This window comes from Physella acuta, unplaced genomic scaffold (assembly GCF_028476545.2).
Source record: "Physella acuta isolate Inbredline_101_S28 unplaced genomic scaffold, ASM2847654v3 ptg001629l, whole genome shotgun sequence".
NCBI classification, from domain to species: domain Eukaryota; kingdom Metazoa; phylum Mollusca; class Gastropoda; family Physidae; genus Physella; species Physella acuta.
In genome coordinates, this window is record NW_026733143.1 from 1 (window position 1) to 18,013 (window position 18,013).

The 18,013-nt window shown below is 33.6% G+C and overlaps 1 protein-coding gene across 1 annotated transcript; it reads left to right on the top strand.

The window, feature by feature from the left end:
* Positions 1-825: 825 nt before the first annotated feature.
* Positions 826-17,588, top strand: LOC131929447 (collagen alpha-1(I) chain-like; the record flags this gene model as incomplete). The annotated part of the gene is made up of 22 exons (XM_059285657.1): positions 826-885; positions 1,210-1,299; positions 1,452-1,505; positions 1,910-1,954; positions 2,696-2,740; positions 2,834-2,896; positions 3,917-3,976; positions 4,212-4,256; positions 4,347-4,400; positions 7,744-7,806; positions 8,242-8,295; positions 8,502-8,555; positions 8,742-8,786; positions 9,720-9,773; positions 9,915-9,968; positions 10,129-10,182; positions 10,300-10,353; positions 10,828-10,881; positions 14,954-14,998; positions 16,246-16,299; positions 16,913-16,957; positions 17,535-17,588. Coding segments are annotated over 22 exons (1,200 nt in total), but the record flags the coding sequence as incomplete, so codon positions are not given.
* Between the last annotated feature and the right edge of the window lie 425 nt (positions 17,589-18,013).

Below are 18,013 nucleotides of genomic sequence, written 5' to 3' on the forward strand. Positions count from 1 at the left end.
GCATAATGTATCAAACAGTCTAGATCTATGTGTTGAAATTTGTGTACAATGATTATTACTACACCTGCTTTTAGAATCTTTGATAACTAATTAACTTGATAGCAATTTATCTGCCTTAAACTAACTCGTTCTAGCTTTTCAGTTTTTAATTTGTTGAAGTTTATTATTAGAAAATATTAGCTGCCAATATATTATTTGTTTAATTTTGTTAATGTTTAAAATGCCTTGCTTTGCACATGTTCACACCTTTTGCACCACCTTTTGTTGTTATTTTGTTGCATTGTAGCTATGCTGTTTCTTAATAATTTGGACTAAATGCTGGGATAGAGAAAAGCACACATAATTTTTTGTATGCTAAATTATAAACCACCACACTATCATATCTGTAATCAACTTAAATGGATCATCCTAAATAAAATAAAAATATAATGTTTAAGATTATGAACCCATGATTGAAATTTATTGAAAACTGTATGTGGGCTCATACTCTGTTTAACTGAAAAGTTACAATATGTTGCACAAGTTGCACATTTAAGCTACATTCAGTAATTGTATATTCAGGCCCACTATATATATGAATATTTAAAGGTATCATATAATACCTTTTTTATAATAACTTCATAAATTACACAACTTTAAAATTCCCTAAAGTAAAGAAAGTAAATTGTATAGGCCTAATTATCATACAATAAAAGTGTAGACATATTATAGTCTTTCTATTCTGAAAATGTTAAAGTGGCACTGTATCATATGCAGATTATGTTGGTGAACACATACCAATAGATGATTTAGTATATTTTATAAAGAATTTTTTTTTGTGTTTAGAAAGAAGAAACTTGTGAAATTACCTGTCCAAGAGGACCACCTGGATTTAATGGAACTGATGTAAGCCTTGTTTAAAATAATTACTGTGCTACTTTTGACTGAAAAATGTTTAAAACATAAACATTGACTACTTCATTCCTAATAAATTTAATTAAATGTCTATAAAGGAATCAAAACTTATATGCTCAATCAATATAACTCTTGTACATTTTAGTGATTTTTAAAATCTGCTCTCAAATTTAAAAAAAAATTTCTCATCTATTTTCTGCTGATAAAACAATTCATTTTAATAATCTGTTTGGTATATAAGCCTATATAATTAATAAGTTAGTATGACTGGTGTCTGTATATCAGTTACATAATCTGTAACTTTTTATCCGTAAGGGCCGCCCTGGCATTCCCGGAAACCCTGGACCTCGTGGCCTAACAGGTGCTCAAGGAGAACCTGGAAGACCAGGAAATCCTGGCCGTGTTGTGAGTCTCTAAGCTCAACTAATTTAGACCATTTGTTAAATAAAGTTTCTTTAGCTGATGTTTTTTTTTTTAAATAAAAAAAAAAATAAGATTTAATTATTATTAATAGATTGTTGTGCATCAATGGGGAATTACAAAAAGTTTATTTTTAGGGAGAACGAGGACTTGCGGGTCAAACAGGACCAGAGGGACCCAGAGGAAGTCCTGTAAGATGTTAAACAATGTTTTTAAATTTTATCAAACTTTAGTTTCTTAGAGTAATGATTTGGAGGTTAACATTAATATTTGCCAAAGCTATGAGATTAACCAAATTTCTTTTTTTTTTTTAATTTCAAAAGGTTTAGTTATATTTCTTGAGTTGGAAGAGAGTAATAATCTAGCAACTCTTATTATTATTGCTTAACTTAAAGATTTTGAAATTTGAGTTTATATGTAAGATGTAAGATCTTCTAATTGTAGATATACATTTATTACCCCTTCCCACCACCATACACCCCCCCCCCCCCCCATAAGTATTATTTTTAAACTTCTGAGTTTAAAAAAAAATCTTTCTCTATACAATATATTTCTTTGATGCAAAAAAATTGCTTTGGCTATTTCAAACATTTAGGGGACTGATGGACGTCAAGGGGACAGGGGACCCCCTGGCACACCAGTAAGTCAATCACTTGTTTTTGTGATTTGGATCTTGGACAACTTTAGCTAATTTCTGCTTGCTTTACTTCAATACTTAGATTTTAACGGAAAAGCAAAGTACATTAAAAATATCTTTCACAAGGCTTTAAGTGATTCCTTGTGTTTACATAGTTGAAATTATTACTTTGAGTCATTGAGTTTGGTCTCCTGTTTTAACTTGTGTATGATGTCCATCCATCTATTGAGGTTACTTTATTTAAACCAGAGAAAGTTCAGCTGGCTGAGCATATAGTGTCCAAACAAACAAACCTCATCCTTCTTTTTGACTGTGTCGCTCATTGATTATACTGTTGTGTACTTTTATGGGATGGCATGGCCTATGGGTATAGAGAGCTTGACTGACAACCCAAATGTCTCGAGTTCAAGTCAGGGTTCAAGTCAGTTGAACATCCCTGAGTCCACCCAGCTCTGATGGCTACCTAACTCATGTTAGGGAAAGTAAAGGCGGCCTAGCATATTGCTGACCACACTATCCCTTTTTATGCCAAGGTCACAGAAATAGGTGAACTACCTAACATGCCCCTTAGACCATCAGTTTTAAAAAGGGAGCTTTACTTGTGAAATTTACTGATTCATTTTTAATAGTGTACTTCATGCTTTTCCTGTTCACAGTCATATCTAAAAAAAATATTTTACTTACATTTCAAAACTCTTTAATTATACCGTTGTGTACTTTTACTCAATTTATTTTTAATAACAGGGTACGTCAGGCAATCCAGGTATTCCAGGACCCTCAGGACCCAAGGTAAATTTTTAGAGAGTAGAAGTGCCATTTTATTTAACATATTGTTGTATAGCTTAGAGTGTAACAATGTGTCCATTGTGATTCTATCTTCAGGGTGAACCTGGTGATGTTGGACCACGAGGCCCACCAGGACCTGCCGGGTCTGCTAGTGCTACTGTAAGTGGTTCTTGATTTTTTTCCATTTTAAATTATATCTAATTAGATTAATTTATTTATTCATTTTCTTCCTAGTCTCATTTGAAGATTAAAATGTTGCATTTGTCAGGCATCGGATGTTTCAATTTTCTTTTCTTTCTTTTTTCTTCGGTATGGAGACGGATACTTTCCTCTTCCTTTTTAATGCAGTATGAATGTTGTTCCTCTACTTGTGTCTCTGCCTTGGCCATTTTCATTCAGGACCTGGTATTCTTGCCTAGTGCTTTGATGTTACGTTTAGAAACATTCTCGTACCTTGGGGGCAGCTTGTCTGTTTTTTCCTTTGGCAAGTTCTAAGAATAATAAATCTTTAGGGATTCTTTCCTGTGTCGTGTCCCAGTCATCATAAACGGCGTTGTCAAAGTAAGCTGAGCATGCCGGGTAAGTTTGACCACTCCTGAATGTTCAGTGTCCTCAAGTGAAAGTGTCCTCACAGAAAAATCGTTCTCTATACAACTTGGCATTGGCTGTGTCAAAGGAGCTGCCAGTCAGAGGCGTAGCAAGGGGGTGGGGGGGGGGCGGGGGGGGGGGGGGGGGGCGGACCGCACCGGGTGACACCATTTAGGGGGTGACACCAAGGCAAAAAATAGCAAAATATATAGAGAAAAACTTGAGGGGGGGGGGTGCAAATCGAAAGTTTAAGGGGGGGGGGGCAAATCGAAAAATTGAGAGGGGGGGGGGGGGTGCAAATCAAAAGTTTGAGGGGGAGGGGTGCAAATCGAAAATCTGTGGGTGACACCATTAAGTGCCGCACCGGGTGACACCCAACCTCGCTACGCCACTGCTGCCACTATACTGTGTCTAATACAATTAATTCGGCAATAACCTATTTTCTACGATAATGTGAACATTAGCTTTGATTGTGGAGAAAAAAAAAAGTTTCTTATTCAACTTTTTTCGTACTCTACAAAAAAAAAAAGACCCAATATTATTGTATTAACATTTATCTTATACTTCCATGTCTTGAAATCACATTTTCAGGTAAAGGGTGAACCTGGAAGTCCTGGTCAACCAGGTGCTAGAGGCATACAAGGACCACCTGTAACTATGCTTTCAATATTGGTTTTAAAAATTATTTTTATGAAAACATGCACGTTTTTATTTGAGGAAATGTTTTCTTTCTATACAAGTCTTTTTCACATTAAAATCATATTTTATTTAGAAAATAAATTAGCTTAGTAACAACTTTATATTACAAATTTATAACTTAAAAATATTTATTTATTTGAGAAAAACTTTTCTATTTGTTAATATTTATGGAAATATTTTAATACAGGGAAGTGTGGGACCCCAAGGACTTCCTGGTACTGCAGGAAGACAAGTAAGTTAATTTACAAAACATGTTTTTTTTTTCTAACACCTTGTTCATCTAAACAATGATCAATTGTTCAAATATATTTTATTTTATCAGGGAGACAGGGGTGAGAAAGGTGCGTCTGGTTCACCTGGTCCTAGAGGAAATACGGTAATTACAAAAATTTCCAGTTTAAATATTTATGGTGAACTTTTGAAAATGGTCACTTGTTGTTTAATATATAGCCTAGTTTAGTATTTGATTTAGAAAATAATTTCTCAGCTAGACCAATTTATCATACATGTCAAAGAAACCTAAAGGTACCTTTCGTTTAAAAACAAGCATAGAGTTTCCAGCTTAAAAACATTATCTTTACATTTTTAAACTTTGGTCAGTTTGGCTGTATCCCTGTAACAAGCACTAACTGCTGTTTGTAGATTTGAGCCAAGGTGGGAAAAATAGTTTGAGGTAATAAGTAGGACAAAAAGGGCACATGCTAGATGAGCAGTTTCCAAAATTTGGGGGCAGCCCTGGTGGAGCGTGAAATGTTTAACAGAAATTAACAATGTAGAGATATAAGGATTTAAGTAAATTTTTCACAACTTGGATAAGAAAAAGTAAGTAAAGTACTCTTTTGAACATTGCGGTTAATTGAGCAGATGAAGTAGAGTTAATCTGTTATAGTGACCTCAACATGAAGGGACAGTGTGGTCAACACAATGCCAAGCCGCCTTTCCCTATTGTGAGTCAGGTACTCATCAGAGCTGGCATTGGATCTGGACTCAAAACTTTTGGGCTAGCAGTCAAATGCCCTACTATTCTACCATGCCGTCCCAGGATTCGCAATTACTGTTGGCAATTTAATCATCTTTCCATCCCAACGTGTGGTGTGTTGATTTCTGTGTTGATTTGATCACTGAAAGTCTCAACCTGCTATTGGTTAAAAATGTCCCTTCCTGAACAATTCATAAGGAGAAATGTCAAAGGTTTGAGTTTAGTGTTAACAGTATGAAGTCTGTCATGTTTTAATGGTTTTAAATATAATACTTGGTAACTGGGCTTACCACATGCTGATAATACCCCCAGTAGTTTTTTTATCTTCCTTACTCAAATGCATGCTTAAAAAATTACTCTACAACAAAGGGCACTTAACCTAGATGTAAATGCTCATCTAATTGTATATGTTAGATTAAAGAATTTTTAGTTTGCATAACCTTTTCTGAAAAGTCAACAGCTAATTAAAGTTTTTTTGACACATCTTATGAGAAGTCAGGTCCACAAAGAACTAGAAGTTATCTGTATGTGCTTAAAGATTAATAAGTATGATCTTAATAACATTTTTTAAAATAAAAATCATGCAAGATATTAACTAAAAATAACCCATTGAAACATGGTCTTTTATATTTCGCTGTGAAGTTAGTACAACTTATAGATACATTTTCATTTCTGGCCTATTTTATTGTAAAGTGAGACAAATGTGTAATGCAAATGTGATGGAGGGGTCAAATGAAAAGCTGCAACTTAATCATAGTTTTATAAAATGCATTATTTTCTGTCAGATCTTTAATGAAATCCAAATAACCCTTCCACTTACTAATTAAATAAAGCTGGAGTGATCTCCCCTAATTTTTCTAATATATTAAATTTTTTAAATAGAAAGGAATCTTGTAGAAAAAATAATTGTGCATCAAATGAACACAGTGTGTGTATAATAGCATGATAAATTTGAACTTCACAAAGGAAGTACTACTTCCAGTGACCGGAAATCACTCAAAATATTACAAAATCAAGAGAATAAGATCATATTAGCTACCTATGTATAAAATTTCTTCCACCTAACTGAAAAAGTACTCACATTTTTATGTTCACATGGAAATAGAGTAATGTACCACTTTCGGTAATAGGATATTGTTCAAAAGTTGATAGAAACCCACAAATAACATGCAATACTTATATGTAAAATTTTGTCCACTAACTTAAGTGGTGATCTAGTTATTGGCTTGTGAGAAATTGCTCAAAAGTTTAAAGAAAAATACAAATTTGATGTAGTACTTATATATGAAATTTCATCAACCTGACTGAAGTTGTAGGCCCTACTCAAGTTACTGTGTTCAGAGACATGTAGACAAACACTGACAAAATTGCAAAACAAACTATTTTCATTCCAGGTGGATGTAAAACGTCACAATTAGTCAAAATCTTAATTTAGATTTTTCAAACAATTTCAATGCATCCTTTATATCCTATCAAAGGCGTAGCAAGGTGGGGCGGGGGGTGCTGACCACACCGGGCAACACCTTTTAGGGGGGGGGGGTGACACCAAGGCAAAAAAATAGCAAAATATATAGAGAAAAATTTGAGGGGGGGGGGGTGCAAATCAAAAACGTGTCCCTGGGAAGGGTCACTACACCTCTGGGGGGGGGGTTGACACCATTAAGTGCCTCACCAGGTGACACCCGACCTCGCTACGCCACTGTATCAAATAAATTCTGGAGGTGTAAAATGGCAAAAACTGCCAAAATAGTTAATTATTGAGCATGATTACAATACTTCCTCTATACTCTGTAATATGATAAAGTAAAAAAAAAATTCATTCCATTACAAATGTTTATTACATTTGGGCAATAAAAGACAGTACCATAATTCAAAATGTGTATAATTTTTTTTACTTTACTTTATATAGATATAACATTTTAATTTTTAATAATTTTTAATAATTATCATAATTTATAACATCATTGTTTAGTAAGCTTAGGCACAGTTTTGAAAATATAAAATTAACTTTGAATATTAATTTGTTAGTTATTTTACATAAAAAAAAAAAATTAAATTATCAAGGGAAACAACCTCAAACTTACATTTCAAAAGTCATTAACTATGAAGAGTAATTCAATAATGAAATAAATAGAAAAGGAGATAATTGCTCATTATTTTTATTAATTAGGAATTTTGAAAATCTTACAAAACTGTTTATTTATTTTTATACCTCCAATCTTACCATTAGCATTTGACTCATTTTTAAAATAGAAAACTAGTAGCAGTATTAAATGCTTAACTTTTAGACGTGTAATAACTCCTTTTAATAATTGATTAGCTGACGGATTCCGAAAGTACACAGTATTTTCATCTTACTATAATTGTGTTAAGTAGTACATGACCAATGCCATCAATAGAAAACATTGAATCAGTTTCCCAAAAAAGTACCATCCACTCTTTAATTTATTGTTTTAGCAATGACACTTTCTGAAAATACCCAGCAAGTATATTTGGAATAATAGAAATACTAGAATTCGTGTGGGTGTCGGTTTTGCTGTTTGTTTTTACTTTTTTTTTTTTTTTTTCAAAAACGAGGTGAAAGACAAATTATGCTAAATTAATTAAAAGTCGATATTTAAAATTTAGTTTATTTGGATGCCACTGAGGTTTTTATTTTTAAATAACTGAACTTTAAAAGGTTTACATAAAAAATCCACAATCAGCTTATGCTTGAAATACCTTGTTCTTCTCACCACAGGGCCCTGAAGGAAAAACTGGACCTATAGGCCCAGCTGGACCTCCTGGACCACCAGGTCCTCCTGTAAGTTTTCTTTTGGCTCTCTGTTTTATGGATATTACTTACTTGACTTAGTCCTGTTTGCTCAATATGGAACATGGGGCCTCAACCATTTTCCTTACATTTCATTCGATCCCCATCTATTAATTTTGCTGTCTCCCAAGACATCCCTGTTGGCTTCAGTTCTTCAAGAAGACTCAGCCTCCAGGTCTGTCTTGAGCGCCCTCTCTTCTGCTTTCCCTGAGGTTCCACTCAAGCGCTTGGCGTGTAACATTTGGGTTTTATAAAGGCATTAAATAAAAACTATACTAATTTTTTTTATGTATTAAAAAAAACGTACATTTTTAACATATATTTTTTATTCTTTTTATTTTTAATTTTCTCTTTGATTACTTTGATGTTTGGGTACCACTAGAAGAAGAAGTAAAAATTTTATATGGCACATGTGTTTTTATATAGGGTGCCCCAGGACGAACAGAAATTGATGATAATCGAATAAGTCAAGTTATACCTGTAAGTAAGAAAATAAAATCTTGAATGTTTGGCTTAGGAGAAAAATACAGGGTATGAAACTACTAAGCTAAACGATGCTTTTTAGTAGATGCAATATTTTCACTAAAATTGTATCCTTAGTAACTAATGTATATATATTTTAACTAGTAGCCTAATCAGAATCTGTATAGAATATAATTATTCAAAACAATAAACTTTGTCTATAGGGACCACAAGGGCCAGTGGGGCCACCTGGTATACCTGGTCCAGAAGGTCCAAAGGTATTTATTACAAACTTGCGTTGAAGCTCACAATAGTCACTGTTTAATAAGTTTCTTTTAAAATTGTTTCTTGTACAATCATTTATCCTATGCATTGTATTTCTAAACCTCCTTTAGAAATTATTTTTATATTTTACATTAATTGTTATTGTATTTGAAATATTATAATGGCATTCTTTTTTTTAGGGTTCAAAGGGAGAATCAGGTGAAAAGGGTACACCTGGAAATAAGGTAAGAAAAACTTATCTAATAAGCTTTTACATCCACAAAATGTTATAGAAAAGAGCTAAATGTTACTTCTTTATATAGCCTTTAGGAAAAGCTGTGGGTGCTAAAAAAAATCTCAGTAAAACATTTAGCTGGCTGTTAACAGGGATTTGATACATTTCTACTTTTAATATCTAGACATTGTAAAAATATTTTGTGCATAAGTTGAAAGATACTAAAGTTAGAAGTAGTTTGAAATTGACTTTTATAGAATTGGACCATTACAGCTTGAAATAAAGAAACCCATGCAACCTGGACGTGTGCCTAGTTAGCTAATATGATATGTCTCATTCTATGTCAGCTTCTGGATATATAATTCTCACAAAATGATATCACTAAAATATCAAGATTTGGTTCTGCTTAATGCTGACCCATCCCTTTCTAGTGTTGTTGTATGGCTAGTTATACTATCAATATATCTAATGCAACCCCCAACACTTAAACATCAGGATCTGGTCCAGCATAATGCTGACCCTCTCATTTTCTAGTGTTCTTATAGTTATACTATTGATATTTCTAATGCAACCCCCAACACTTAAACATCAGGATCTGGTCCAGCTTAATGCTGACCCTCTCATTTTCTAGTGTTCTTATAGTTATACTATTGATATTTCTAATGCAACCCCTAACACTTAAACATTAGGATCTGGTCCTGCATAATGCTGACCTATCACTCTCTAGTGTTCTTGTAGTTATACTATTAATATATATTTAATGCAACCCCCAACACTAAAACATCAGGATCTGATCATGCTTAATGCTGAACCATCCCTCTCTAAAATTCTTGTATGGCTAGTTAAACTATTGATATATTTCATGTAACCACCAGCATGAAAAATCATCCAATTGTGTTATAAGCACAAAGTTCATGCTTTTGAATTGTTTTAATTGAACTAGGGAGACCGTGGTGAACAAGGAAACCCTGGGAACCCAGGAAAGGATGGCATACCGGTAGGTTTTAGGCTAGTTATCTCTGTCTTTTTTTTTTATAACAGTTGAAAAAAAACATGCAGTGAAATGACCAATAAATGACAAATAATCATGCAGTGATATGACAAATAAATGATGTTAATTTTATTTGACTTGCTGCAGGGTCAAGATGGAAAGGAAGGCAGACGTGGGACACCTGGAGCTAAAGGAGAAACAGTATGGGTGATAACGTCTCTGTGGACACAATTAGAGTTATTACTAATGAACACATCATTTTAGCATTCACTTTTTTTGTTTGAGCGACATATTAATATATCTTTCTATTTTTCATTCTTTATTTTGCTAAAGAGGTAAATATAGTTTTTCTTTTGTTAAGGGTCTTCAAGGCGTGGTTGGACCAGCTGGGCCTATGGGAAATCCAGGAATACAAGTAAGTAATAAAGTAGAGCCAGATATTAAATCTTTAACAGTTAACTGTGGTGTAAAAGTTTAGAATTTGTAAATGGATGTTTAAAACTTACAAGGTTTATTTTTTATCATTTATCAGGGTATACGGGGACAGACAGGCGAATCAGGGCAAAAAGGTGACAGAGGAGATCCGGTAAAGCTTTTTAAATCATATTTTAATGTTGTCGTTTGATAATATATACGATCCATTTGTAATGGTGTTTTATAGACCCCTATAAACTTTGAATGATTTCAATAGATAATGTTAATCAAAGTTTGATGCCATTACATAAGATATAACATCCTTCTTTTATGAGGTTTTAAACCAAATCTTAATGTTATCATTAGATAAAGTAGGTATACCATTTTGTTTAACTGCTGAGCTTTAATGTAATACTTTTAAGAAGCTCAATATTGTTTTTTAAATCATGCTGAAAAGTGCACCATTTTAGGCCTAAACATTTTTGCTCTTTCCCATATTTTTTATTCCAATTAAAACTACATTAAACTTTAGAAACAACTGCATAAAGGACACTGACCCTGTTCTAATTTCTCAAATTAATGTTAATTAATTAATGTTAATTTTTGTAAAAATTTCAGCAAACTTATCTTTTCTCATCACCACCAGGGTCCTCCAGGTCCCCCAGGGGCCCCCGCAGTTGTCACACACGGAGTTGATGGGGTAAACGACACCGTCATTATCCAGCAGCTGCAAGTACTACTCCTTCTCAAAGTTTTGCCTGAACGCACCCAAAATAGTCCTAGTGTTCTGAAAAACCAGCACCAAATTATATTTATTTCATTTGAAATGCACATTGTTTTTTTTTTTTTGTTCAATTATTTTATTATCGAATAGTTGAAACAATACAAACCCACACCAGTTTATGCTTGTCAGCACACCTAGTTATTAGTTATTTTTATTTTTCAATGTATTTTAAATTTAGTTTACTGCATCATTTTTTTTTTCGGTTTAAAAATAGATGTGAATTTTAAAAGAACCTTCCCTCCATAGTCTTATTAAAATTTATATGTAATAATGAATAGCATTTAGCTTACTTGCAGAAAAGTGCATATATCATAGAATAGTTAGTTATTCATAGAGCTATTATTAATTCTACTGCAATTTACTTATAAAATAGATCTATTCCTGAGACTTTTGCTTATATGATACTTATTGTTCTGTTCGATTATTTTTCTGCAGTTGGTAAAGGATTCATACAAGGCAGGAAACTATTTTTTTGTTATTGAGACTTGATTTTAAATGTGTAGGCTGTTTACTTACTTATACTCACAGTCAACTTGCTTACTTCAAACAACTATTCACATTTGAATAAGTTCAATACAGTGATTTATTTTTCAATTAGTTTGTTAAAGATCTAGAAGAGATTAGAGCATTGATTTGTGTATGAAAGCTGGTTTGCTTGAAATATTTACAACTGTTATCAAGACCTAAAGCTACAAATTTAATTAAATCCACAATTTTTTTTTTAAATTGGTAAAATTATGTAAAAAATAACTTTGAATGATAGTTTTGGAAACAAAGCTTAAACTATGATTTAATTTAAATTTCCTTCTAATTAATTTTTTTTACTTTCTAAATCTATTTACTACAGAATGAACAACTCTGTATATAATAAGATTCCTGCATAATTTCCAAATCTCTCTATTAAAAGAAAACTGAGCATGGACAGTTTTCATATACTTTTCTTCTACCTTCAGAGCGACACATTTTTTTTTATGTTAAACGGGTTTTATATTCCCAACTCATATTTTATTACTGTGAAGCTTTTGGGAGGGGGGGGGGGGGGGAGTTCCTTTTCATATGAAAAAAAATCTGCTAGTAAATAAGAAATGTCATCCAAGGTCTTGCAGCCTTTCAAAAAAATTTTTGTTTTCTTTTACACTGATGGATGCACATGTTCTGTCTATAGGGTGGCTTTTGCAGGCGTTATTTAAAAAAAAAAATATAAACACAGAACGATGGGGGGGGGGGGGGGGGAGAAATGTGAGTGAAAAACGATAAGCAAAAAAAAAATAGAGCTTATTTAGTAAATGGATGCAATTTTTTTTTTATCTGTCCACAAGCTTTTCCCAAATAGACGAGTAGAAAAAATATCTTTATTAGCAGAAAGTAACATCCCAACGTGGCAAGGTTACTGGGGTGCACGCAGGAAAAACCCGTCCCCGTCTTTTTCGAGTGGCGCGGGGAGAGAAAGAAAAAAAAAGTTGCCTGGTTGGCCAAGTGTAAAAAGAGCAGATTAGTTTCTCGTAGTCGTAACTTTTTTTTTGGGGGGGGGGGTGGATAAACCTAGGCTTGTTGTTTACACGCACAAAAATCGGTCATAGATATAATTTGTGGGAATCGTAAACTTGTAACGTGATTTATTTGACCTAAGACGTAGACATCTTTTTCTATGTGAAACGTTCGAATGCTATTTTTCATTAATTTCAATGCTGATCTACGGTTATTGCAAGCCGGCAATAATGTATGAGCTATGTTTAGATATTTCACGTCTTTAGTTTGTTACACTAAGGAACAAACTGTTGCCTACTATTACGCATGTCATCACTCACTGAGTACACAACCTTTTAAAAAATCAACCACAACCTTCAAGTGCTTATAGGTGAACGATACCCCCCCCCCCTTTCAATAAAAACGAGAATTAGGCTTCCCATCATCCTGGGTGGGGATGAGGGGAATAGTAAAAGTGAAAGATATTGTGCCCTTAGAGAGTTTCAACATTTTACGCCCAATCGACTTCACTTAGGGGAAATGCACTGTAAACGAAATATGTATATTTCCCCGCGGTTGTCTCCCTTGGTGCTATCCGCTGTTCTTGTGTGTCAGACCACGGAACGTTTTGTTTTTGTTCTTCGCTTAGCTGAATGTGGGGAATGCCTGATACGGTTCGTCTGCAAAGTCTGATTACACTTGACTCCTTCGTTCTGTGTGAGCGGGCCAGTGCATTGTTCGGTTTTGATCTCAATGTGAGGCTTTCACTGTTTCTTTCAGACTTTTTCTCCGGGAGGGGGGGGGGGCGAAGAGATGTCTAGAAGAAACCCTGGAGGTTTTTAATTAAGTTGGGCTTGGTGGAAAGTTAACTTTTGGTTAAATTTTAATAGAATAAAAGTCAGGATTGGTAGAAGGTTAAGCCTTCACGTTTTGAATGTTGTTTATAATTCAAGATTCTAAAAGCAATAATTTTTTTGTTCAGTTGCACAATTGAATAGAAAGGGCCTACAAGTGGAAATAGTATTTCAACTTTTCTTATTTCTTGTCTTTTCGTTTCCACCTGTAGAGCATTATACATTGCCTTCTTAGGTCATGTAAAGGATTGTCAAAATGTCCGATTTAAATCATAAAGAATGCACAGATTTTGATAGCATTCGCTAGAGTAGTACATAAAGGATGTCAAGCAACCTGATGTATAGGTGGTTGTTGGGGAAGGGGGTTGGATGTATATTTTGCGAAAGTAAATTTTTTTAAAAATTTGTTTTAGGATTAATAATTTTTTTTTTTCTAAATTAAAAAAAATATTTCAATTTTACAGTTTCGAAATGCTGTAGTTATTGTTTGATAAATCATACAAAAGCTTAGCCTTTTTTTTAAAAAAGTAGGCCTCTACATTTTATTATAAACTTTAAATGAAATATACACAAATAAAAAAAATCTACAACTTAGCTGACTAATATACTTTCTTTTAGAAGCTAAAAAATAAAGAACAGAACAATGCTAGGGTTATGTAAAGAGTTTTAATACTTTTATCAGAAAAATGTCATAACAATAGATGGCATCTAATGGCAAGACCAGGCGTTACATTGAGATGGAGTTGTGCTATAGCTGCGCACATTATGTACAACAGTTATTGCCCTTTGTTCACATCTATTCACATGCTCATTTTGCTTTTGTTGTTGTTTTTTTTTTTTTACTTTTTTGTATTTTCGCTTTATTTATATATTTCACGTTCTCATCTTGTCGTCACGTTAATCACTGAATGTTGCACGTGTGCCATGTTAGTTTAGTCTTGTATCATATGTAGATTAGACTTGCATGAATACTTTTATCATTTATGTACTTAGACTTATTTTTAACATAATGCATGCTTTTAATATTTGCCAATTCATCAAACGTTCAAACGTTAATTAATTCATGAACATATTAATGCATTTAACGGTTGGGATCTGTTTAGTTATGGGTTATAAAATGGTGTTTTGGGTTTGGATTAGGTTTCTATAGAAGCCAGGCAAAGTGTGACACAATTATGCGAACAAATTAACAGTACCAGTGTTAGTCATACTACAACAAAACTTAGTCGATTCGTGAAAAAAAAAAAACGACACTTTTTCCCTATCTTTTAGTTAATGTTTCATGCAATTTTTATGTACTGAAGATAAAGAAACCCGATTGTAATTAAAGCTTTCAGTCTTAACATTCTACTACGAAAAAAGTATTAATAAACTACATTTACAACTGCGATTGGTCTAGAACATCGGTTCTAAGCCGGTTTGGTTAAGAACCACTGATCTAGTTACACTTTAATATTAAAGAAAAAAAAGTATTCGTCTTTGCGTGACTACATTTCAATTATATTGTCATCTGGGAACACACGCCAGCAACATTTAACAACAGACATTTCAACAGACGATTATTTTATTATAACAGGTCCCATTATCCCATCATTTCATCATCACTGCCATTTTTTATTATCCAAGACATATACTATAAAAAAAACTTAATCTTTCTTCCATGACAGGGTACACCTGGTCCCCAAGGCCTTCCAGGTCCCAAAGGCTCCGCGGTAAGGATTTCTGTGCTGTTGTTGTCGTGTCAATAAATAGATGCTGTAACCCCATCCGTCGTGCTGTTTTGTCTAGCCGACCCGCTGGTTTATGGCGTAGTTAGACGGCAGTTACTGCACGCTGTGGTACGGAATGCTTCATGGGTTAGCTCAAAGAGCATTGGAGGTTTACTGCTAATTGGGTTCGGCTAAAATGCAGGATTCTGTTGGGTATAAAAAAAAAGTTGCATTTTCCCCGGGCAATGTTCAAACAACCCATTCGTCACGTAAACGTGGGTGCATGTTTTTATATGTTGTGGGAATTTTAGATGTTCCCATTTTCTATGTGAAGGCCTAGGTTTTTTTTCAATTCTACATGGTTTTTCCATTCTCTTTGTGTAGCCCCATGTTGTTTTAGGAATCCTGTAAGATGCTCCCATTTTCTGTGAGTTTGCCTATATATTGTTGTAGGAATCATAAAAAGTGTTCCCATATTCTGTGTGTTGGCCTATATATTGTTGTGGGAGTCATAAAAGGTGTTCCCATATTCTGTGTGTTGGTCTATATATTGTTATGGGAGTCATAAAAGATATTTCCATTTTCTTTGTGTTGGGCTATAAATTGTGGGAATCATGAAAGGTGTTCCCATTATCTGTGTATAGGCCTACGTTGTTGCAACTTATAGTGATCATATACATTTAATAAACTTGTCTATGTTTGGACCAAAGTACACTTGTTAAAATTTATATGGGACGGCGTGGTAGGACAGTAGACTGCCAAAAGTCTCGAGTTCGGATTTGGGCTCGGGTAGGTAGTACGAACTTGAGTCCACCCAGCTATGTTGGGTACTTGAACAACTTAAGGGAAAGTAAAGGCGGCTGGGCATAATTCAGAGATTTAGGTAGTGCTAAAAATAGCTTTTTCGATATTTAACTGTTTTATAATTTTCACCCCTCCCCAGAATGTAAAATTTTGTATATTTGTTTTGGTTTGAAATCACGAAGATTATAATCTTTTAGTCTTTAATTAAAGATATATTTATCCAGTCATTAAAAACTTATTGTCATTATAAGCCATGCTAGTGAATGAACGATACATTGTTTTTTGTAAAATGTATCAAAGAAATAGTTTAATAAAATCGAATTATTGATCTAGATTTCCCCTACAACTTAAATATAGTTACATCATTAAAAAGCCTAGGCCTGCATAATACTTGCTTTCATGTAGGTAATGTCAAATTTATAAAGTTTCACAACTTTTTCTATCAGGGATATCCAGGAACACCTGGCTTGCAGGGAGAACGTGGGCCTCCAGGAAATCCGGTAACAAACATTTTTTCTTGTTGTTGTAATTTTCGCTTTTACAACAATATCGTCATGTTACTTTAAAATACAGTTTCTAGCTCAGAGTTAAAATTTTAAAACAGGAAACAGCTATTTTATTAGTCTTAATTTGTAAAAATTATTTCACTTATTTTTTTGTTAGAAATTATAATTACGTTTTAATATTTGTTGGTTAATTTTTATTAGAATTCTTTTTTTAATAGTTTTTCAACACCGTCGTTGATTATTTTCTATTTTATAATATTGTGATAATGTCAAATTAAACGGCAATATGATGAGATTGATAACTGAATACTGTACTGTTCAATGCATACAAATTTAATTTAGCATTAAAAATTTAAATGAGAACAAAAAAAGTTGAGTATGTAAGCATTTTATATTGTATTAGAAAAGTTATGGCTTTAAGAAATGTGATCAGTGATAACATATAACCTTTAAGAATCGTTGTCAATACATGTAATAGCGTGTAAATAATATAAGCCATGCATGAACAAGTAAGGGTTTGAACTGGCCTTTAAATCGTCCAATTTTGTTAACACTGCCAATGTGAGTGGCGTGACAGCGGAGGTTCATGCTACTATTTTTTCCTCAGGGTCCACAAGGTTACCCAGGGCAGTTCGGAGCGGCTGGGGTACCCGTAAGTGATTTTTTTTTTTTAAATAGTGGTTATCTGATCAAATATCGGTTGTTTATTTTTTTTTACATTTTCTTAGTTAAAATTGAAGCGGAAGATTAAGGAAAAATAATATAACGAGAAACATCTGACAGACCAACATTTAATAGCCTTAGTTGAGAGAGAGAGAGGGTTGTAAGACACATATACATTTTAGGAAATGTAGAATCAGCCTGTTCGTGTCAGAGTACTCAAGTAAACGTTTCATAATTTGTCCAGAGACCAGAAATGCTGATGCCACGAAAATTGTTGTCTAGTACAGATAGCCTACACGTTTTCGTTTTCAGTAATTTAAATTGAAGCGGTCGCTGATGAACTGAGATGGAAGAGAAATCTTGCAGTAAATGTCATAAAATTTATTTGAACATCAAACATCAGACAGCTATGTTTCACATTTTTGTGCAAGATACGCGTTGTGATTTCTTCCCAATTTTTAGGTTACGGGTAATTTCTGTAAAACTAACAAGACGACCATTGTGATATAGGGCCTATGTTGCTTTTTTTTTTAAAAACAAATTAATAAACTTTTTTTTCTGACTAGGGTGCGAAGGGAGACAGGGGTGACCCAGGGGCTCGTGGTCAGATTGGTCCAGAGGTGAGAATAACCCAGTGCTTGACTTTTGTCTTCTCTGTTACACATGTTCTCTGTAGTACATGTTCTCTGTACTATATGTTCTCTGTACTATATGTTCTCTGTAGTACATGTTCTCTGTAGTACATGTTCTCTGTTACACATGTTCTCTGTAGTACATGTTCGCTGTAGTACATGTTTTCTGTAGTACATGTTCTCTGTAATACATGTTCTCTGTAGTACATGTTCTCTGTAATACATGTTCTCTGTAGTACATGTTTCTATAAAACATCTTTCTGTAACACGTTTCTGTAATGCATGTTTCTGTAATGCATGTTTCTGTAATACATGCTTCTGTTTGCATGTTTCTTTAATACATGTTTTTATAATACAAAGACTCTTTTACTCGACAAAAATTGTATGTTTTGATTTTTCAAAAAGTTTTAAAG